The sequence below is a fragment of the Agelaius tricolor genome, unplaced genomic scaffold (assembly GCF_023055355.1).
Source record: "Agelaius tricolor isolate 1412-34295 unplaced genomic scaffold, bAgeTri1.0.p SCAF_8, whole genome shotgun sequence".
Taxonomy (NCBI): domain Eukaryota; kingdom Metazoa; phylum Chordata; class Aves; order Passeriformes; family Icteridae; genus Agelaius; species Agelaius tricolor.
Genome location: NW_027269268.1, coordinates 8,104,241 through 8,127,482, shown reverse-complemented (window position 1 = coordinate 8,127,482; position 23,242 = coordinate 8,104,241). Strand labels below are relative to the sequence as shown.

General features: G+C 43.1%; 2 protein-coding genes across 8 annotated transcripts in view; one reads left to right on the top strand and one right to left on the bottom strand.

The window, feature by feature from the left end:
• The window catches only part of LIN54 (lin-54 DREAM MuvB core complex component), a 39,728-nt gene extending 28,506 nt beyond the window's left edge, over positions 1–11,222 (bottom strand). For 4 of the 7 annotated variants that reach the window (XR_011679899.1, XM_071431548.1, XM_071431553.1 and 1 more), the window contains exon 1: positions 11,055–11,222. The gene's annotated coding sequence lies outside the window, so the exon portion shown is untranslated. Of the gene's footprint in view, positions 1–2,936; positions 3,056–4,010; positions 4,185–5,293; positions 5,535–10,547; positions 10,668–11,054 lie in introns of those variants that run through there. The other 3 variants (XM_071431549.1, XM_071431551.1, XM_071431552.1) reach the window with 3 other exon arrangements.
• Positions 11,223–11,309: 87 nt separating this feature from the next.
• COPS4 (COP9 signalosome subunit 4) lies at positions 11,310–20,476 on the top strand. Its single transcript, XM_071431555.1, has 10 exons — positions 11,310–11,633; positions 12,836–12,915; positions 13,660–13,811; positions 14,811–14,914; positions 15,666–15,819; positions 16,959–17,109; positions 17,425–17,595; positions 18,861–18,976; positions 19,338–19,422; positions 19,925–20,476. The coding sequence occupies exons 1-10, from the start codon at positions 11,557–11,559 to the stop codon at positions 20,056–20,058; spliced, it is 1,224 nt and encodes a 407-aa protein (XP_071287656.1). The 5' UTR covers positions 11,310–11,556; the 3' UTR covers positions 20,059–20,476.
• Positions 20,477–23,242: the final 2,766 nt, after the last annotated feature.

The window sequence follows — 23,242 nt, the reverse complement described above, 5'->3', positions numbered from 1 at the left end:
ATTCATAAAATTGGCCTATTTAAACCTTAACTAGCAAAGGTTTAAAAACACAATATATTTTGTTCCTAAGTCCATTCATTAGAACAAAGGCAAGAACATGAGGAAAAGGGAAATACAGAATGGATGATATAAGTGAGAAGCATGAGATGCTGCCAACCACATTTTAGTTGCTTAAAGGCTTTTCAAGTTTTTCAGCTTCTGCTTATCTGCTCTCTCCAATCCTGGCAGATATTTAAACTCCTGAAGGCTGCTGAGCTGAAGAAATCTGATTTTTTGGGACCTTAATACTTAGAGATTAAGCAATTTGAAATGCCCAGCCCTCAAGTGTCAGTGCCCAGACCTTTCTGCCAGGGCAGGGACAGGTAGCAGTGACAGACCTATCTGCAAAAGGTGTGCCCAGGTGTTGGATCTCCTGCAGCAGGTGGTAGGAAAGAGGTTGGATGGCTGGTTCCAAGCACAGCCCACAGCCAAAGAGCCAAAAACTCCCCCACCATCACACCCAGAAGGGACAGGGGAAATAATGCTGAAGAATGGAGGCTTCCAACAGCAAGGACTGGCAGGAGGAAGAGACTTCTCCCAGAGGCTGAGGTGCCCCTGCCAAACTGCTTCACTGCTCTGCAGACTGAAGAGGAAACACCCATCACAGCAGGGAAGATGCTGGAGCTAAGGCAGCCCCAGGTACCCCCTTTACCACCAGCAGGGGTTTGGGAGCTCAGACCATGGAAGACCCTTCAGAAACCTGGTCTGTGAGGGACTGGGGGTCCATCTGACAGAGAAAGGATAGAGATCTTCGTTCAAAGGCTTGTCTGGATGGTGAAGAGGGTTTTAAACTAAAGGTGTCAGAAGAGGAAAGCCAAGGGCTGTGATCTGGAGCAGTCTCTGGTTGGAGGTGTGTAGCCAGCAGTGTTCTCCAAGGGGTCAGTGCTGGGCCTGCTCCTGCTGAACTTGTTAAATGATCTGGATGAAGGGACAGAGTGCATCCTCAGCAAGTTTGTGGATGATTCAAAACTGGGAGGTGTGGCTAATACACCAAGAGGTTGTGCTACAATTCAGTGAGACTTGGACAGAGGGGAACCTAATCAAATTCATCAAGAGTAAGTGCAGGGTCCTACACCACACACCAGTAGAGGCTGGGGGCTGACCTGCTGGAAAGCAGCTCTGTGGAGGAGGACCCAGGAGTTCCAGGGGAGAAGTTCCATGCAAGCCAGCAGAGTTTGCCCCTCTGGTCAAGAAGGCCAATGGTGTCCTGGGGTGAGTCAGGAATAGTGGGGTCACCATCTAGAACTGCTGCACTGGGAGGCTGCAGAGTGTCCTTCTCTGCAGAAACCCACCTAGACACAAACATGCAGCCTGCCCTAGGTTCTGCTGGACTAAATGATCTCCAGAGGTCCCTCCCAACCCCAACCATTCCCTGATTCTGTGAGCAGCCGGAAGCTGCAACAATTTAAGTACAATCCAGTGGAAACACTGTATTGCAGTAGCAATTCATTCACCCACTCTTCCTCCTCTTCCTAATCTTCCAGCTTTTGGGATGGAGCGGAATAAAAGCATGTTGCAATTATTCAACCATGGAACAGCTACTAAGCTCTCCATGCTGCTGTAATTAACAGATAATAGTACAAAATATTGACAAGGACACTTAAAACAAAATGAGCACCCACTCCTGCCCAAAAAACCCAATACACAGAGGAAGAAAAAGATTATGTTCTTTGCAGACATGCTGTAAGGAAAAAAAGTTTTCAAAAATATTCATGTCTTACTGTCTTCAAAACAGACAAGTTTTACACAACTGCATCTTCTTCCTTCACCACAACAGCTGCTACAAATATACTTTAAGACTCAGCTATCTTGTGACCTATAGCTGTTTTCTTCCATCAAAACTATTTCTCACATAGAAGGAATCTCAGCATGCTACCACAGAAATTCAATTATACACCAAGTACAAAAGCAATTTTTACAATTAAACTACCAAGGACCTTAGAAAGAGTACATAACCAAAAACCCCCATGAGTCAGAGCCTTTCAGGCAAAATGGAAGGTGAAAAGAAAAAGGACAAAAGCTTTAACTAAGTTTTCAATAAAAGCAGCATGTCATACAAATTGCAAATGGTTGAATTATGTTACATGTACAAGTGAGTACATTGTTTCCTAGAAAACTAGCATTTCAAAACACTAGGATATCTAGTTCTGGATTGGACAACCCCGTTTCCATCACAAGAAAATACTACATTGCCCAAAGGTACTACCTATTACAAAAGAAGATTATTAAGGAAGAACATTCCAGCTGTTGAGAGGTACTGAGCAGTATTACTGAACAAAACACAACAAAACCCCAAGCACTCACTCAGAGTCATTAGTTAAAGTCTTAAACACTTGCTGCTTGTTTACCACACACCTCACTCACAGCAACTTTCCAGGAAAGTACTGGAAATAACATTCCATGCAGCAGAATACTTCAAAGCAGTTCAGATTGCCTTCTGTAATGGGAAACAATGTTCTACTTTCAAGCAGAGCTTTAGGCAAACTAAAAATAAAATAGAAACTAGAAATAAGAACATTCCCCTTCACCTTTCCCTTGGTTTGCATGGCAGTTTTAGTCATCTTCAAAACATGCCATAGCACAAAAGCTGAAACACAGAACTGCACAGGTGCTACGACCACTAAATACATTCTCAAGGTGTTCACTACAGTGAACAATCCAAATTCTGGGTTTGTGGATTCTAGGGCCCTTTACATTTAATCAAGTGCTTCGAATCTTATGCTCCATACAAACTTTGGGGTGAGATTAAAAGTAGAAAACCTTAAAATAACTTCAAGCAATTTCATTTTTTGCCATGTTTACTAGGTCAATAGTAAGGCATTATGAATCTAAAGTTACATTGAATAAACATGTAGTGAACTTAGCTTGACTGATAAAAAACCAAAAACCAAGCAAACCTGAAATGTGAGGAGTACTTATCACTAGGCCCAAAAAAATGCAGATTTTTGTCTTCTATATACAGCTTGAAATAAAGGTCTTGCTTTCTAAACTCCAGACACCCCTTGAATGTGAGGCTACAGAAGAATTCAGAAGACACAGCAATATCACACCAAGAACACTCTAAACAACAAGTGTGAAAACTACCACCATAGGCTTGATATCGAGTTCCCCACAGACTTTTAGCAGGTGTTATCATATTGCACACCCTCAAGATCTGGCCTGCTGCCAGCAATTTCAGCAAGAGTACATTTCAGAGCTGTATTTATGAACAAGAGTTCATCACAACAGAATCGTAAACTACCAGATTTACTGAGACTTCTGGCTGGGAAGCACAATGATGGTCCAAGTGCATCTCACCTACACTACACTAGCACTGCCCAGTTAGGTACAATACATGAAGTCCATTCTAACTGAAACATCCCTCCCCCATATGACACCGATTTCAGTGAAGTATTTAATTTCAAAAAAATATGCTAAAATGGCACAGAAAATTCTGTCCTAAAAGCTTAATTCCTTATGTGTCTTATGCAATCACAATCCTTTTCAAAGTTAGAACACCACAGAGATGAAAACCAGAGAAAAGCCTTAAGATAAAAAAGTGCCATGCTTTAAAGGTAGTGCTGTCAAGATATGAACAGCAGTGAAAGCTGCTATGGCCACTACTGCTTTTTAAACTTATCTAGGGTGGCTTTCTTCATTTTTGACTCAAGTAGAGCATTAAAACAAAAATACAGATAGCCTGAACAGTTACTTTGCAGTGATTTGCAGGAAAACATCCTTCTAGCTGCAATCTCAGCAGTTCTACCAGCTTTAAACATGTCAACACTCCAAAAGAATATATTCATTTGCAGAAGGGCTGAGCTGAAGATAAATAGCTCACCTGCAGGAAACCAGGACCGAATTCAGATCCCCTCGTTCAAAAAAACCACTATTAACACCTCCTTCCCGCTTCAGTCTCTAGATAAAGCACCTCGGTATTCCTTTTGGGAAAACTTACTTAAAGAACTACGACTGTGCAATAGCTGACTGACCTTTGTGGAATTAAATTCCACATTAAGATTTTGAGTTGAGATCAATTCAACAGGAGAAACAGGAATTTCTGTGACATCTTCATCCCTGCTCCAATACCACGTGGGTCACTTCAAATGCAGGCTGCTCAGATCTCTGAAGTCTCAGGTGTTGTAACATAACAAGTTGAAGAGCTTCTGAAACACAAACTCATAAGTTTCATTAGCTGTAGCTAAGAAAACCAACAGCTTTGGATAAGCACTTCAACAACCCCCAAAAACTTACAGACAGGACTAGGCAGAAAGAAACATTTCAGTGACTAGGACTACACTGTATCTCTTACAGCCTTGGTTTCAATATGCTGAAAGTGGCACGGCAAGATATCAACACTGTATCTCACTCTATCCCTGGAGAAGCTTTATTCCACACAACATGCCAAGGCCAGTTAGGAAGAAGAGTTCTTTGGATGCCCTCTCCATGCTGCTCACTGGGAAGTCTATTCCAGTGCCCCATCACTCTCTGGGGGAGGAACCCTTTCCTAATACCCAGCCTAAACAAGCAGCAGACCTTGAGAAAAACCCCAAATCTGTCCTTACAGGATACCCTTCCAAATTTGATTTTCATGCCAGACACGCTCAACCACTCATTGGACAAGTCACCACTACACTGCCTGAGTTGATACAGATCCGGAATGTTCATCTCCTTCTCAGAATTCCTAAGTGAAGGAACAACAGTATGCAAAGCCATAACCGTATTTTTTCCATGGAAAAAGTTGCTTGGCTTTTTTTTATGCAGCAAGATCTCTTTATTACATCTAAAACCAATTTGTGTATACAAAAAGAAGCTTTTGCCATTTTTTTTTTGACAGCTTTTGTCAGTTCATAATTTTGAGGACTGGAGATGAACAGTGATTAACATATGACAGGACACTGGAGCTGACCTGCAGTCTGGCAGGTTCTCTGTGTGACTCAGCTGCCCTAGTTCATCACTGCACAGTGAACAGCACCACACACCCACAAAGAGCTGGACACACCTGAACCAGAGGCTGTCACTCGGTAAATTCTCCCACAGTCCAGCTCAGGACACACACCCTAACAGCTTTGTGTCAAACTGTAAAGTCCACTGAAACCAAGCCAGCAGCAGAAACAGAAGTTGAAAACAACTATGGGATGTCTTTCGGCCAAATTCTATAGCAGCTGCATTTATCAATGTCATAAAGAATTTTTGTTAAGAATCCAGGACATCCAACTTGTCAAAATCTTTTATTCAACCTATTTCTTTTTGCTGACATAACAGCAAAACTCACCTTCCTGTTCAACAAAGAATGAACTCTTATTTTTCCCAGTTGTTCCAGTAGTGATGGTAAAAACTCACAAGTAGCCTCTCTCTTTCCTATTTTCAGCTTCTCTCCTGGGGAAATGCACTTTTTTGTTTTGTCCACAAGAAACAGGAGTGACAAACTTTGCCAATATCATTGAGTGCAAAACTGACTACAGCCTTGCTGGTCATTGCAGTGTAGCCAGTTCACAGCACTGGCACCAAAACTAATCTCTGCAAATGGAAAAACACCCACTGGTCATTTAATGGTCCAGGCATCCTCCCAGCAAAGAGAAAACTTATTTTAAGAAAAGATCAGTGCATAACAGCACAAGGTTCATAGTTCCCAGAGATTCTTGACCGCTTGCTAGTGCAAAGGATTAAGAACACCTACCTATGCAAAGCTGAATCAAGACACGCTTTAGAAAGTGAAGGTTACTTGTTTGCTTAAGTTGATTTCAAGGGGAAAACAAATAAGTCTTAGAGAAACAAATCCTTTTATTGGGTCATTTTATAAGCAAAACAAACTAAAGAACAGGCTAGGTAATCTCCTTATTTGCTGTGTCCTCTCATCCCTTTTTGACAAATACAAACAAGCACATTAACTATTCTAGGCAACTGAAATCCACAAAGAACGACACCAAAAAAAATAGGAAATGCAGTTCTTAAGAAACTATTGACACCAGACCTGCTTTCATTCATTTGTTAGAAAAGCCTCCACAGAAGTATATGTCTAATCAAGACTCACCCTGCTCTGCTGGTAAATGAAAGAGCACAACTGCATGTAGGTGATCTTGCTGTACTACATTTCTCCTAATTAAATGCTGTTCTTCAATTTTGCTATTTTTTCCAATGATGGGGAAAATAGTGTCATTCATTTTAGGCATTCCCCATTTTCTTACTCTGACACTCTATGTTTTATCTCTAAAACTGAAAAGTTTGTTTTGTCATAAAGCAAAGAATTATAAAATCACTCAGTACTGTGTTTGTTCAACAGAGAGGCTTTTGTTTAAGCTTACTGAGCGAGAGATGCTTTAACAAAATGCGTGTCATGAAACCAGAAAAAGATGAATTCATGAGGAAGCTATGATTAACAAGGGTAAGTGGAAAAATTAATCATCTAAGACTGCAAACTCACCATGTTTGCATATGTAATAGCAGAGTGAAAGCAAATAGCTTTAACACAGTAACAAAATAGGTATGTGGAACACAGACAAAATAATTTCCATTCTCTTTCCCAATCTCCACATAAGACAAGTCATGGAGGCAGTTTGTCTGCATGCTTCCCAGAGGATCATGGCTCTAGGCTGACCAAATACAACACCAATGGCAAACCATAGCAAGGAAAAACCTCAACCTCACTCCTTATCAAATGCTGAATACATAATCAGTGTAAGTATCCAGTTTTTTTTCCAACAGTTACAAGGAATACTTAAGAAAATACCAGGTGTTCTTCTACCACAAATTAACCATCTATAGTCACAAAAGAGTTCCCAAGGCAACCACAATTCCCTCAACCAACGCACACCATTCCCTTCCCATTACTCTACATTCTGCTAAGTGACTGCTCGCTGCCTGAGACACCACACAAACAACTGTGTGCAGCAGATCAGAAGAATGGGCAAGGTACACAAATTAGCAACTCCTACGTGTTTAAACTGACACTCTTCAAGTGATATATACATAAGAATTTTATATTACACAGTTGAGGGTTCTGGGTTTGTTCCATTTTTTTTTCCATGGGAAGATGGCTTAAGTTCATGTTTCTACTGCCATGGTTACTATAGAGGTGCTAGCTGATTTCTTTTTAGGACTGGACAGAGAAAAAACCCAACAAACCAACTTGTCCACATACCAGTTACTAAGAGATTCTTCTTCCCTTGGCAAGTTCTGAGTAATGTATGTTTCCATTATAATTTTAAAACGAAAAGCAAAAGCTAAAAAACCTTACATGTCAACGAACAGATAATTATACACTAATAAAACAAGCACCTGCTACAACTTCCTAGGATTTAGTGTGAGCCATATCCTAGCAATACGTTTATTGCATGTTTATTTCAAACAGCAGCATTTGTGACTCTCTGTACATGAGCAGCAGCATTACTTTCCCTATATTTCAATTCCCTGTGTGTATTAATCCAGAACTACTGCTAAAGGTCTCCTGTCCACCTTTGGCATCTGCCTTTTTGCTTCCATCCATTTTTCCTCCTTGTGCTAGCAAACGTCTGTGTAACTGCAAGGGCAGCCCAGATGAATGAGCCAGGCAGGAGCAAAGCCATCCAAAACCAACTGTAGGTTGTCACAAACCATTTACTCCATGCCACTGACACTGGTGTCCAACCCAGGAAGAAAACCAATCCACAAAGTAGTAAACAAATTCTGGTGAGTCAGTGTGCTGAGACAGCTCTGTTCAAAGTCTGTGAGCACCAGAGCAGCACCAAGGGATCACACCTGAAAGACTTTTCACAGGAACAATAGTTTCACCCAAGGAAGACTGACTGCTTGAGTCTGTACCAGAAACTGCTCTTACTCCAAAGGAACAGAAACCCCAAAACAGTCACTCCCTAGAGATGGGGATTCAGTATGTACCAGGAACTCACACAACAGATCAAAGCAGAGCCCAACACTCAGGGCATATCCCTCATGTGGGCAGCAACACATCCAATAGCAGAAGGATGCTTCTGAAGGGGAGTGATGCCCAAATTAAGGAGCTACCAACCTACATCCAGATCTGGAACATGGGAATCTCTCACTTCATGTAGCTTTGCACCTCATGACTAATCAAGGGATTATTCTGTTAGTCTCCCTCTTTCTTGTACAAGAACATTCTTTTCCAGACTTCTAATGTCGTCAGGTGAGCAAGCCTAGTCACAGGCTGTACTGAAAGCCACATGCTGCTTATCAGCTTTCTGAGCAACTGAGGAAACCAAGCTATTCAAATATAAGGCCTGGCAAAATACAAACCTTCGAAACAAGAATTCAAGAAACATTTTCCATTTCTCTTTGGAAGCTCTTGAAACTACGAATAATAATTAAAAACCTGAAGAATCCTGAGTTTATCTACTAGGTACTTGCTATGAAGGTGCCCACCACACCCTGGCACTGCTGTGGTGCACAACCTCTGCAGGACATCAGGATGTGCTTCTCACAGCAGGTGAGCACTACCTCTACAGCACCTATAGAGAACAAAAGCACAGTCACACCAAGTGACAGATAAGGAACCACACTTTGTTGCTGAAGCAGAAACCAAAACACAAACACAACCCCCCCAATCTACCTTAGTTCCCCCTCAAAACATTTTTCAAACAAGTGTAAGGGAAAATAACCTGAGGGGGGTCTGATAGTTTTTCCAAATCTAAAATGAAAGATACTGTAGTGTATGAGATAACAACATCTCATAACATCTCTTATCTAAGGTTGAATTCTGACATCACTCTTCTTATGCACCTGTGGTTAGCAGCTACTCCACCTGAAAGCATTTAAAACTTCTCAAGAATTCTGACAGAACTGTTCAGAGCATTCAGTTACAAACGATCTGAGTGTGGACATCAAAGTATAAGCAAACCAAATATCAGCAGATAGTTCTTGATATGTAAACTGAACAAGCAGCCTTGCATAACAAACTGCTGAAGCCTAGCCCATCACAACGAGCATGAAGTACTTGTTTTATCCCATTATGGAGGCTGAGCTGGGTTTTCAAACACATTCTCCAAGCCAGCCTACAAGATGGTTTGGCCTACAGAGCAATACAAGCACACCTCTCTCTCTCTAGGTTGGTGCAACTCAGTACAAGGCATGCAGCTCAGTGACAGATATCTAAACTGGATGTCTTGACAAATAATAGTGTAAAGAGAAAAAAAGAAAGACAAGTCTAACACAATTTATTTTACAAAAAGATTCCACTGCCAGAAGAAATACATTCAGCTGATAACTCACTATTCTTCTTGCCTCCAAAAAGCCAAAAGCTATTGTGAAGATGATAAGCACACACTCAATGATTCAATAACCTGCTATTGCCAGCTTCATGTAAACATTGCAAAGAACACTCCAAATTATTTCTCTATATTCAGTATTTCCTAGAGTAACTGCAATAAATTTCAAGGAACTGTTCAGAAGGATGAAACTAATGAAAGGTGATTTAAGTATCTATCCTTTCCTCACCTGACATCTTAAGTCTTAGAGCTTTCCTCCTGATTACAGTATATTCCAGTAGACAGTTTCATGTGCTCTCAATGCCACAGGGCTTTCCAGAACCCAAATCCTCAATATCAAGCATTACATAATTAGTACATTACCTACTTCAAAGTTAAGGCCACAAACAATTAAAACATTCTGATATACCTCATAAAAGCAAGATGGTGACAAGAAAAGCTGGGACTGTCCCAAAAGATGGTCTGGCTACATTCACAGAATTGTTAAGTTGGAAAGGCACCCCTGGAAATGATCCAGTCCTACTTCCCTGACAAGACAAGGCCACTTGGAGCAGGTGACAGAGGACTGCGGTCAGGTGGGGTTCAAATGTCTCCAGAGAGGGAGACTCCACAACCTCCCAGGGCAGCCTGTTCCAGTGCTCTGCCACCCTCAACATAAAGCTCTTCCTCAAGCTGAGGTGAAACTTCTTGTATTTTTGCTTATGGCCATTTATCCATATCCTGTTGCTCAGCACAACCAAAAACTCTGCTACCATCCTCTTGGCACCCATTTCTGAGATATTGATATGCATTAATGACAGCAGTCTTCTATTCTCTAGACTAAACAAGCCCAGCTCCCACAGTCTCTCTTCGTACAAGAGATGCTCCAAACCCCTCATCATCTTCGTGGCCTCCACTGGACCCTCTCCAGGAGCTCCGTGTTTTTCTCGTACCGCAGAGGCCAGAAGCGAACATTCCCTGGGAGCTGGGGGCTGTCCCCAGCCGGGCAGCGCCCGCTCAGGCCACAGGTGTGCCATGGCACGGGCTGAGCTGAGCAAGCACCGCACCCGCTCCGCGGGCACAGCCGGAGCGAGCATCCCGCTGACACCGCCGCGGCCGTGCCCGCCGGCTCCCCGGGAGCGACCCGCTCTTCCCGACCGGCGCATGCCGCCGAGCAGCCCGGGCCCCGGAGCCGCCCGACTCGCTGTCCCCGGGCCCGCCAGCCGGGCCCCGCCAGCCGCGGGCCCGGCGCGCCGAGCCCCGGCAGCCGCCAGCCCGGCGCGGTGCGGCCAACGCGGCCGCTCCCCCCGCGCCCCCGGGGCCGACTCTCACCTGGCGGGGGCGGCCCGGGCCCGTCAGCGCCGCCGGCCGCCACCGTATTTCGAAAGATCCGCCATTTTCAGCCCGTCACCGCCGCTCCCGCCCCCGCCGCACCTGCCCCCGCCGCCCCGCCCCGGCGCCGCCCCCGAGCCGCGAACCCCAACCCCTTCCGCACCGGCGGCTCCCGCGCAGACCCCGCTCCGAGGGGGAGCCTGGCTACGCCGCAGGGCCGCCGTGACCCCGCCGCTCCGCCGCGGCTCCGGGCGCAGCTGACCCCGGCGAGCGGCGGGGCGGGGAGGGGACGCGCCGGGCGGGCACCCCCGCGGCGGAGGGGCGGCCGGGACCGACTGTCCGCGCTATCCCGGGGAGGCCGGCGGGGCCAGCCAGGAGCCCGGCCCGCCACGGGGTGAGCGCCCGGCGAGGCCGGGCCTGTTCTTTCCCGGCGGGAGGCGGCTGTCAGCAGTGCCCGCGCCTCGTTCCCTGTCCTCCCGCCGCCGCTTTCCCGCCCCTCGCACTCACCGGGCGGGCGGGCGCTCTTCTCCTTCCTCCGCTAGCAATGCCTCTGGCCGGTGCCGGCGCCCCCCGGTGCCGCTCCCGGCGGCCGCGGCGGCGGCGGCCGCGCCCGCGCCGATCCCGCCGCCGCGTTTGTTCAAAATCACGCGCCCCGCGCCATTCCCCCGCCGCATCCCATAATACCGCGCCGCCCTGGCAACCGCCGGCGCAGCGCCCCACGCTTCCGGGACCGCCCCGCCCCGCCGTCCGCTTCCGGGGCCGCGCGCGGGCACCACCCGCGGAGGAGGTGGTGGCGGCCCGGCCGTGTCCCACTCGCGGTGTAATTCCCGTGGGATAAGCCCGTGGGATATCTCCCCCCACCTCCCCAAACCGCGCGCGGCGCGGGCTCGCCCGCGCTCCCCCCCCCCCCCCACTCCGCGGCCTGCCCGCGCTCCCTGTCACGTGACACGCACGCCCCCCCCTCCCGCCGGCGCGCGCGGCTCCATGGTGGGAGGAGGTGGCTCCCAAGATGGCGGCGGGCGCGGTGAGGCAGGACCTGGCGCAGCTGATGAACTCCAGCGGCTCCCACAAGGACCTGGCCGGAAAGTGAGTTTCTGGGCGGCGCCGCCGCCACCTCCCCGCGTTGGGGCGAGGGGTGCGAGCCGCCCGAGGGGTGGGGGGGCGCCGTGCGCTGCGCGGGTGGGTCGTGCCCAGCGGCCGCGTTTGTTCGAATAAAAAGGAGACAGAAAGGTTTCGCCTCATGGCTGTGTAGTTTTTTCATTCACGGGCAGGTCTGCTCAGCCCCCTCAGGGCTCGGCTGCTGCCCCTGGGTGTGCTACAGCGAGAGGCCGGGGGTTTGTTTTCCTCTGCTGCCATGGATGTACCAGCGACTCTCTTGTTATTGTTGACAGTTATTGCCATTTTATTATTGCCATTTTATTATTGCCATTTTATTATTGCCATTTTATTACTGCCATTTTATTACTGCCTTTGTCATTAGGTGTGTGTTTTGGGCGGCAGCCCTTAGGGGTTGAGCTTCTCGTGGCGCGATGTGTCACAGAGGTTTTCACTCGAGAGAGTCGAGGCAGGTGCGGATCTGTCGCCTGGAATTCTTTGGCTCCCTGTCCAGTTGCCTGTGTTCTAGCGGGGCGGTGTCACTTTTAGGGTTTTCGTGTGAAACCCTGGAAATTTTCCCTTCAAAATGTGCCTTCCACGTGGATGTAATACTTCATCAGTGTCAAACACACTGAGGAAAATTTCATTGGCTTGCTGAAACAAGAAAAGAGAACTTGGTATTTTTTTTGCAGGAATAAACACTTGAAAACACATGGAGTACACCTGTGTTGCTGTCAAGTGGCTGTAACAGAATATTTATCACAACACTATTTCTCGCTCACATTGAATGTGGCATTTTGAATGTTTGACTGCCTTGATTAATCTGAATCTATGAGAAATACAGTTTTCATTACTTTTTCTATGTGCTATCCTAGGCATTTGATTATTTTTAAAAATTATTATTTAATTATTATTTTATTATTTTAAACTTCCAAAATTGCACATATGTTCTTAGATAACAAAATAATTGAGCTCTGTTATCTGAGAATCTAGTCCTGGGATTTAAGAAGAGGCAGGTACCAATTCCAGGAGAATGTTTATGACACTTGGGAACAAACTGGAGAATTGCCACCTCAAGGTATAGAAAATATGAGCAAAAATAGGGCTCTGACACAGAAAGTATACAAAGAGGCAGAAGTTCTTTGGGAAAAAATGTGTGATTTTCAACCTTTTTAAAATCTATTTATGGACAGGTACCGTCAAATATTGGAAAAGGCCATTCAGCTGTCGGGTGTGGAACAGCTTGAAGCTCTCAAAGCTTTTGTAGAAGCAAGTAAGTGCATAAGTGGTGTAAGTGGTTGTACAGTGAGTGAAGGCCAGAGGTCTGTGGGGTTGTGTATTTGTTAGCTCTATGTGAGACTGTGTAAATGCAATATGTTTTTGTCCTGTTGGAGCTCAGACACAACAGGAAGAGGAGCCCTCATCAGCACATTCAGAAGTGAAGAGGGAATGGATTTGTAAGCTTTGTGGTTATTACAGCTTTCCAACCTGTCAGCAGTGGAAGGTGAAAACAAAGCTGTCTCTGTTGAGTGCTGAAGTTGGTACTGGATGCCAAGTGGTATTTAAACTGACAGCCTCCTTCTTCACCCATTTGTGAAATTGCCAAGAAATTGTTAGGGTTTTTTTTTTTGTGTGTGTGTGTTGCACTGGGTGTTTGGAACATCTCTGTAAATTATATTTCCTATAATGTTTTTAAAGTTGAGAGTAAGCTTAGTGAGATTTAGCCCAAACAGGTACTTTGTCCAAGATATTTCAGCAACTGAGAACTATAAATCAAGGTGAAAAATTCATTTATCTGACAGGGGTTAGAACTCTGGTGACCTCTAGTGTAAACAGTTTCTGAAAGAATTGGAAAACCCACCTTTATAAAAAAAGGAAAAAAAAAACCCTTCATTTGCATAGTTTAAAAAAAATTAAATATTCAAATTTAGTGTAAAAGCAAATTATCACCTGTAGTGAAGGCACTGAAAAATACTGCATCCATTCTGTGTTTTTCTTCTGTGCACCTCTGAACCAGTGGTGAATGAGAATGTCAGTCTGGTGATCTCACGGCAGCTGCTGACAGATTTCTGTACACATCTTCCAAGTCTCCCTGACAGCACAGCCAAAGAAATTTACCACTTCACCTTGGAAAAGATACAGCCCAGAGTTATTTCATTTGAAGAACAGGTGAGAGATCAATGGTGAGACAGATTTTGGCTTGTGGCTTTGGCTTTAGTTTTTCCCCTCCTTGTCTGCTGACTATTTCAAACCTTTCAAAAAGCTGCTCAAAACAAATATTTCTACTTAGAGTCCAGTTTTTCAGTCCTGTACATGGAAAACCTGAGCTAAATGCAGAGAGCACTTAGGACTGTGCAAAGATTACAGACTGTCACTTCATCATGATGATGGACATGTAATTCCTCTGCTTCCAGTAATTGGCTTGTTCCAGTGAAACAATCCTTGAGCTGCTGGAGGTGTCTGGAGAGATAGGCTGCTACTCACTGTATTGCCTTTTAGCCAAGTAGTAAAACAGGTGGTGTGAAGGGCATGCACCTTGAAAAATAGCTTTGTTTCAAATGAAATAAATTTTCTCTGTGTGTTTATTTTAGCCATAATAATTTTACCAGGAAAAAATATTTTTTTGTTACTCTGCTTAACTACTAAATATGCTGCTCTGCTTTTTCAGTTCAATTCTGTGTTTTGTTGTACAAATGCACAGTATCATCTGAGAGTTCTTAGAGAAGCTGTTTATATAAAAATCCCTTAGGATCTAGTATTGCAGTAGAAAGTCAAGGCGGTTTCTGCCATGATTTTTATTTGCTTCTCTTTATTTTTTTAACAGCTTTTACTCTGAGCTAAACAGGCTTGCATGTATGTCATCATGATTATGCATAAATTAAATCAAATACATCAGATGATTTCTTTTTTTTACCCACACTTTCAGTTAAAAACCCAGGTTGTAAGCACTGATACTTTACCTGCTGACAACTGCTCTCCAAAGCAGGAGTTTCTCATGAGGATCTAATCACAGATCACCTCATTCCTACCTCACAGGCATGATTTGAGATGTAACTGCAAGAAATGGCTTGTGACTCTTGGTGCTCCAGTTCTTGCAAGATTTGTTTCATCTTTTTAAAAGCTCTATAAATGATGGCTACTTTTGCTGTTGATTTTATTGTCCTTCAGGTGGCTTCAATAAGGCAACATCTTGCATCAATCTATGAGAAAGAAGAAGACTGGAGAAACGCAGCGCAAGTGTTGGTGGGGATCCCTTTGGAAACAGGGCAAAAGTATGTGACACCCAGTTCTGTGGTATTAGCTGTACCTGCTCTCTCTGTACTGAACTAGACCAGCAAGTGAGAATTTTGGGGTTTGCTGCACCAGAAGTTACCCACTATTAATTAGTCTAATTGATAAACTAGTCTTTTTAATAGTATTTTGCAGAATTGTTTCTAAGGTTATTGGAAGGTGGCAGTTTTTCAATGTGTCCACCTTCTCAGTTTAAAATGAAGACATAGTTTGTAACTGGATTTGGATATTAACAAGTGCAGTTGGGGATTTTTTTGTGTGCTTGTGAGGTGGGTTTGTTTTAGTTTGGTTTGTTTGGGTTTTTTAGGTGTAGAACCCTTGCAGTTAGTTTTCTCTGGCAGTCCTTCCCCCTTTCTCATTGTGCACATAGAAGGAATTGCTGTAGGTTTTGCTTACTTAGCACCTATTTGTTGCATTGCAAGGTTGATTCTTAAGTGGCTCACCACTGGTGGCAAACTTCCAGTCCACAAAAAACAGATTATGAGAGTGTACATTTGTGTCTTGTGGGCAGCATTATTTCAGCTGGTGTTTGCAGGAGCCAATTCTGTATTGGCATTTATCTCAAATTTCCTTACTCTGTACAGAAAGCACTAATTTGGCAGTAGGGAAGAAGAAAGCAGGGTAAAGCAAATGATGCCAAGTGCTTAAGAATCATAACAAATGTTAAAGCAGCTAAGAGCAAAGGTAGTTCTGGAACAACTCTGAGCACTTGCTTTTTTCTTTCCTCTACAGGCAGTACAATGTAGATTATAAACTTGAGACCTACCTGAAAATTGCCAGGCTGTATCTGGAGGATGATGACCCAGTTCAAGCAGAAGCTTACATCAACCGAGCTTCCCTGCTTCAGAATGAATCAACTAATGAACAGTTGCAAATCCATTATAAGGTTGTCTAACCTGCTTTATTACTTTCTCTTTCTAAAGAGAGACATTTCTAAAGGGAGACATTTCCACATTAAGATGCTTTAATGCAGTGCCATTAAAACTTTCATCATGAGAAAAAAAACAAAGGGAAAAGCTACATGGTTTTGGGAGCTTGAGAGACACATCTCAGCAGTTATTAAACAAGTCATTCCTTACCATTTGGAGATAAGTGTGTAATGGTTCCTTAAATGCCAGCTTTACTGATGGAAAATAAATGTAGGCTAAAAAGCATCTGAAATATTGTTGGAAATATTGCCTCCACCTTTGTCTATACATCTAAGCAAGGGAAAAAATTGCATCCAATATTAGAGACAGTAGTAGTCCTCCCACGCCCCAGTAATTCAAGAAGTTCCATACATAAAAGTAGCTTAAAGTCTTAAGTAGTAAATTAACTGCTGACATTCCTGCTTTTTTGTGGGTTTACTGTGTACATAGTTCATACACAAATTTCTCAAACCATTGTAGTAAGTGATGAGCAGTGATGACTAAGTGCAACAGAATTGGTCAAGCGTGGTGGTGGTGTTTAAAATTCTGTGACAGAAGCAGATATGCCACAAGTAGTAACTCAGCATCTGGTGGTTTTTGTTTGTTGGGTTTCCCTTTCCTTTTTTCCTCATCCCATGTTACATTTTGAAGTGTGCCCTCGGTTGAAAGTGTAAATATTTTCTGTGAATCTTAGAAAAGCACAAAGAAAGGAAGAAATATCAGGTGGTGTTCCCGTGCTGAAAGGGAAAAGCAAATACTTGAAACATAAATTGCTATCTAAGTGGTAGCTGTCAGTGCCAGTAGTGAAGGGGAAACTCAGACAAGTGCAGTATCAGCTGTACAATATTTCAATTACTTAGGCTCAATACTTGGCTTTTCAATATTTGCAGTGTTTAACATGTGAGCAGTGGTAGGAAATGTCCTTTCAATTGATTTCCCTGATACTTTAGCAAGGACCTGTCAAGTCAAGCTAATTCTTTGAAGGCACAGATTTCCCTAGGAAGCAGAAGAGCAATGTTTATGGAAGCTATCACTTGACAGTGTGCAGTTTTTACACACCTTTATTCTGCAGCCACCTCTGCTGCTTTTCTTTTGCTGAGCTATGCTTCCTTTCTAGGTTTGCTATGCTCGGGTGCTGGACTACAGAAGGAAGTTCATTGAGGCTGCCCAGAGGTACAACGAGCTGTCCTACAAGAGCATAGTCCATGAGACTGAGCGCCTGGAGGCACTGAAACACGCACTGCATTGTACTATTTTGGCATCAGCAGGTAAAATACACCTTACCTTTCTGTGTAAAAACTATTTCCCCTGGGGCAAGTCAGCCTGTGTATTACTGAGATTTGATGAGGAATCCAAAGTTGTAAACATGATGTCAGAATTAAGTGTTGGCAGACTGTTAGCTCTGAGTTGGATTAGTTCAGTGTCTTTGCCTTTGAACTGGACACAACCAAATTCCTTCTTCAGTAGAGCTTTGTTGGCTGTTATTTGCATGCATTGGGGAAAAAAAGGTGACTTCCTGCTGTTTAACTCTAAGTACTCAGTGTTTTGGTGGTCAGTTATGAGAATTCCTCTTGACTTTCTAGGCCAACAGCGTTCCCGCATGCTTGCTACTCTCTTCAAGGATGAAAGATGCCAGCAGCTTGCAGCCTATGGGATCTTGGAGAAAATGTATCTGGACAGAATTATCCGTGGAAATCAACTGCAAGAGTTTGCAGCCATGCTAATGCCTCACCAGAAAGCGACTACAGCTGATGGTACGCACTTCTCTAAAACCTTGTAATGCTAGGTGTTCATCCATGGGAGTTAGACCTCCCAAATCAGTCAAGAAGGGTCATGGAAAAGAATTTATTGCTGTTATATCATCATTTAAGAAATCTTTTTCAGCATGTATAGTTAGATAGTAAAACTTCTTAGATATAGTTCATCTTTCTGATTTGCCATTAAGGTTTTGAAATACTTGTCTGGAAGATAACTTGTCACATTTTCTTTCCATGTCCATGTACAGTCCTCTTCACTGAAAACTTCCCAGTGTTTCTAATGGAGTCTCTGTCCTCCTGAGATTCTCAGGCACTGTTAAGAGTAGGGTGCCTAGAAACCCATGACAGGCATGCAGCCATAAATGGTCTGTACTGATGATACACTTATTGGAACTGCTTCCTGACATAGTCAGGGGATGGGTTGGACCTCACACACCTCTCCACTGACGTGACACTAAGTCCTGAACCTCTGAACAGTCAGAAAAAATGTCAAGTAATGACTTAACTGGTATCCTAAACACACTGGTCTCAGTTTTCTAGACTGGAAGAATATAAAAATGGAAAAATACATAAGCATGAAATACCTCTGAATCAGGAAAACCTTCCTAGTGAAAAATAATTGTTGATTAAGGAAAAATAAGTAACCATGTACTTGCAGAAGTGAAAACTGGGTTAAAGGTACTTGCTAGCAATATGCTGCATTCCTTCCCTTGGTGACTTTGTTGTTTATTTATAACCTGTACTGTTTGTCCTTAAAGAATGCAGGTTAGCTGGTATTTAATAATGTGTTTATCTTCAGCTCGAGGTTAAGGGGCAAATGAGTTTTATTGTTGAAAACTGTTCAGTCAAGGGGAGAGACATCAGATAAGGATTTATCACAAGCAGAGTAAGAGAGAGGTTAATTGTACCCCTAAGAGCCATAATGAACAATAAGAAAACCCCCAATGGTCTTCCCACTTGTCAGGCTAGGATCACAGGAGGTCAAACTCCCTCAATTCAGACAGTAAGTCTTACAGCATGGGCTCCACTTGCTTACTCTAGAAATGAAATAAAGGGTTTATCTGTTTTAAAATCAGCCATGTGCCATCCATTTGTTTCTGTCTGCTGTCTCTGCACAGCTTAACAGGGATGTAAGGAAGATGCATCTGGACCTTCTGCACATGTAACACTTCAGGAAAAAAAAGCATTTTTTCATTTGCTCTACTGTATAAACTCATCTTACAGTAATGTTTTGGGGTTTTTTCCCTCATCTAACCCTAAAGGTTCCAGTATTCTGGACAGAGCTGTTATTGAACACAACTTACTATCTGCAAGCAAACTTTACAACAACATTACCTTTGAAGAGCTTGGAGCATTACTAGAGATCCCTGCAGCCAAGGTATCCATTGCCTACCTTTTTATTTCTTTTTTTAAACAAGGAGTAAGAATGGCATGAGAAAATATCTGTGATAAATATTAGGAAAATCAGTTAAATATTAGGGAATAATTAAACATTCCATGTTACGAGGAAGGTTAAGTGTCCAGCACATCTTATGAGAGTGGGAGTTGCACAATGTGGAATGAACAACAGTGGAGTTAGATGCCACTGACAGTTTGTCTAATCATTTAATGAGTGCTGTCTGTAGGTTCCTTCCCCCCTGTGTGTGGACCTGGTTAAAAACCCATAAGACTGTTAAGTGTGAATAATTTGGAACTCCTCTGAGAATGGACTACGTTTCTGACATCTTTCCTTGTTCTAGGCAGAGAAGATCGCTTCTCAGATGATAACTGAAGGTCGCATGAACGGATTCATTGATCAGATTGATGGAATTGTTCACTTTGAGAGTAAGTGCAGCCACAGTATAATTTATTTTTTAGCACCTCTCAGAGTGAGCTTTTTGAGGTGGTCCCTGCCAGGGTAAGGAAATGAACTTTCTTAATAATCCCTTCTGCCTGAAGTGAGCTTGCTCATCCTGCTACAGCCAGGAGGTGGCAGAGTTGGCCATAAAGGACAACCTTGATACTTCACCCACTCCCTGCAGAGGGCTTTGCATGGCCCCTTACCCACAGGAAAGAGTGAATTTATTCCATCGGTCTCTTTCTATGAACTTTTTCCTTTGGGAAGTTCTCAGTTCCAGTCTCCTTCAACACAAGATTTAGCCTTGTAACAGGCAGCCAAATAATTGCAGCCTTTGAGTACAGAAGTGATCCTGGTGTCACTGCAAGGAAGGCTTCCTCTGTGAGCTAGGTGAGGGCAGTGGCAAAAGGAAAGGTTGCAGTTGACAAGGCAAGGGAATTGCTAAGATTTACTTTGTTGAGTATTAGTTGTTTTTTCTTTTCTTTTCAGCCCGTGAAGCTTTGCCAACTTGGGACAAGCAGATTCAGTCCCTGTGTTTCCAGGTGAACAACCTGCTGGAGAAGATCAGTCAGACAGCCCCGGAGTGGACAGCACAGGCCATGGAGGCACAGATGGCTCAGTGACCGTGCCCCGCTGTCACTTGCCTGCTGTGCCGGCAGGGGGAGCTGAGCAGGACTGGGAAACAAACACAACGCTGTCCTCACTTCCCCATCTTGTGCTTTCACTATGGCTTAGGACACAGCTAGCTGATCCCATGTTTGGTGTGACAGGCTCCCAGTTCTCTGAGCTTAGCTCGATGCTCTTGCTGCCTCTGCCTTGCACTCTGCTCTGTGGTTTTCATTTAAAGAAGCTGTAATGTCTGCAGCAAGCTTTGGGTTTGGTTTATTTAATTTTATTTTTTTTCCACTGTATTGCTATAGCTTTGTAGCCCATTACTTCCTATGGTGCGTGTTCTGCTGTGAAAATAGAAGCACCATGTTTCTTTTAGTTGTAATTATTCTAATAAAGGCTGAGATAAGCCACTTGGTTTAAGTGTTGTAAGGACTTGTGGTTTTGGTTTTTTGGTTTTGTTTTCATATTTTTCTTAAACAGTAACTTGAAATAAAATAGATTTTTGTAATTGCATTTTCAGCTCCTGAAAATGTTAAATGAAAACCTTTTTTTTTTCCTTTCTTTGCTTATGAAATGCAAGTCAAGGTGTCATGTCAAAAGCAGGACTAACTTGAAATGCTTATGCACAGCAATGAAGCATGAAAGTGCCCCTTCTGATGTTTATCAGTCTGGAGTCAGGCACTCTTTAGCCATCCTTGTGCTTTGCCAGGTACACACATTTAAGAAACATGACAAATATTAGGGTCTTCAGAGGCTTCTACCCTTGGTTATCTCCAATCTGTTGGAAACTCCATCCACTCAATTATCCACTCAGTTGCATATTAGCTCCATACCTTAGATCCATCATATTTTTCATTTCTTTAACAGCTTAGAGAAACAAAACCAAGTTGGCTGACGAGGCAAACATCCCTGAAGAAAGGAATTAATAAGTTTCAGGGTGTCAAGCACAGCAGAAACTAATTGCTATCAAAATCTTTAAACAGGAATGAGCAGCATGCACACTTGCTATACTTGCACTTGTTGCTGTTTGTGAAGAAGTGCCTCTTTTTGAGGTGTGTTGACACTACTACTCAGTAATAAACTGTCTGGTGAGTGTAGACCCAATTATGTTCTTTGCTGTGCAAGTGCTGCACATCTTAGTACAGCAGCATCATAAAAGTAAGAGCAAAGTGATGACATAAGTGGTGAGAATAGGCTGAAGGGGGTATTTTGACCACCAATTTCCAAGGGAAATTACTTGTAACTTGTTTGAAGTGGTAATGGCTGAGAATTTTCTCTCCCTTCAAGAGAAATGCTGACACAGTCACTATTAGTTTGGAGCCTGTTGTTTTTCTTTTAGCTTGTGCTCTGACTTCTGTACAGAGCTCTTCTCCTGGAGCATGCCCTTTGCAGATGGGGGTGTGCCATGTATGCCATTCATGTACATTCCCATTTAGGTTATTTGTGTCTGCAGTCTGGTACTTAAGGGAGAATCCAGTCCTAAAAAGCTGTACCAGTGTGTGTTCACAGCTGTCTTGTGGACCTTTTCTCCCTGTGGGCCAGGACTGACTTCTGGAGAGCAGTAAACAGTTCTACTGAACCATTTCTGAAAGGACAGACATGAAGTGGCCAACTCAAGCCTCAAAACCAACATGACCTTGGGTGATGCATATTTCAGGCCACAGACTGATTTATCTGATGGCCTCAACATGGGCCAGGTCTAGCCTGGGAATGCTGTGGTGAGCCAGGGACAGGTGAGGGAAGCAGAGCCACTTCCAGCAAGGATGAACACACAAGGGACAGAACCTGTAGCCTTGACACATGCAGCATTTGAGGTATGTCATGCAACAGGAATGCTGTGGAAAGAGAGTGTAATTTTCACATCAGCAGGGAAGATCTAATTATTAAAGTACAGCTACCTGCAGATACTGCTGTAGTCCATTGCCCAGGCCACACTAGAGGCATCCCAGAAACCTGTAAAGGGAATGGCTTGGAACACCTGGTCCAACATGTTATACATATGCACAGAGCTTGAAGAATGGAAAAAGTATTCTCAGTGCTATCAGTCCAGCCACCAGAGATACGGGTACATGATATACAACCTGACATGGGAGTGTTAATGAACATTTCCTCACAAAAATCCAAATAGGAACATAAATGGGAGGGGCTATGCACTCTCTTACTCTGTTCTTATTCTGCAGTTAACAGTTTTAGGTAAGGAAAACTGGATCCACCATTGTCACATTAGATGAGTACTTAAATGATCTACCAGTTGATCAACAAGTGACTTTCGAGAATCCTTCATGATTTTGTATTGATAATCATTACCACTCCATGGCAAACTTGTTTGCCTTAATTCTGTTATGTTTATTGCTTGTAAGGGCAGTGGTTCAGTACCTTTAAAGTTTTCTTTTTATTTCTTTTTCCTGAGAGTAAAATGCTGATTAAAACAGAAGTAGATGCTCAATTAAAACAGAGTAATGATGAGGAATACACATAGTGCTGGTGGCTACAGGCTGTGCCCTGGGTGGGGGGAATGCCAGGGGCCCCCAGCAAGGGGCTGTGACCGTGCCAAGGAGTGACTGGTCACCCTGAGACTCAGCAGGAGCTGATGAACAGCAAAAAGATCCCAGACTAAATACCACCACTGGAACGGGCACACAGACTGTGAAAGTGTAAATCTCTGTGAAAGTATGTCTATTTTATATATATATATATATATATATATATATATATATATATATATATATATATATATATATATATATATATACACTGAGAAAGTATAATCCTTTGTTCAAGTTTGTTTGTTGGAAGCACAACTCCAGCTGTTAATGGTGTTGCTGCACCAACATTAAATTAAAAATAAAGTATAATACTGTATATTATAATATTATAATACTATATATTATAATATTATAATATAAAAATTGTAATTAATATTATAATAATATATAATTACAATATTATAATACTGTATATTATAATATTATAGTTTATATACTATACAATACTGTATTAATAAAAGTATATGTATATATTAATTAAAGTATAATAGATAAAGTATAATAAAGTATAATACTGTGATTATACTTTCACAGTATATATATAGTATATATATAGTATATATATCAATATAGTATATATATAGTATAGTATAGTGTATATATATATATAGTAGAGTATAGTATATATATATATATAGTATAGTATAGT

Excerpts from the sequence above, each read along its gene's own strand:
- COPS4 (XM_071431555.1), top strand. The coding sequence starts at position 11,557 with ATGGCGGCGGGCGCGGTGAGGCAGGACCTGGCGCAGCTGATGAACTCC. Across the intron at positions 12,916-13,659 it reads CAAAGCTTTTGTAGAAGCAA|TGGTGAATGAGAATGTCAGT; the intron begins GTAAGTGCATAA and ends CCTCTGAACCAG. Across the intron at positions 13,812-14,810 it reads TTATTTCATTTGAAGAACAG|GTGGCTTCAATAAGGCAACA; the intron begins GTGAGAGATCAA and ends ATTGTCCTTCAG.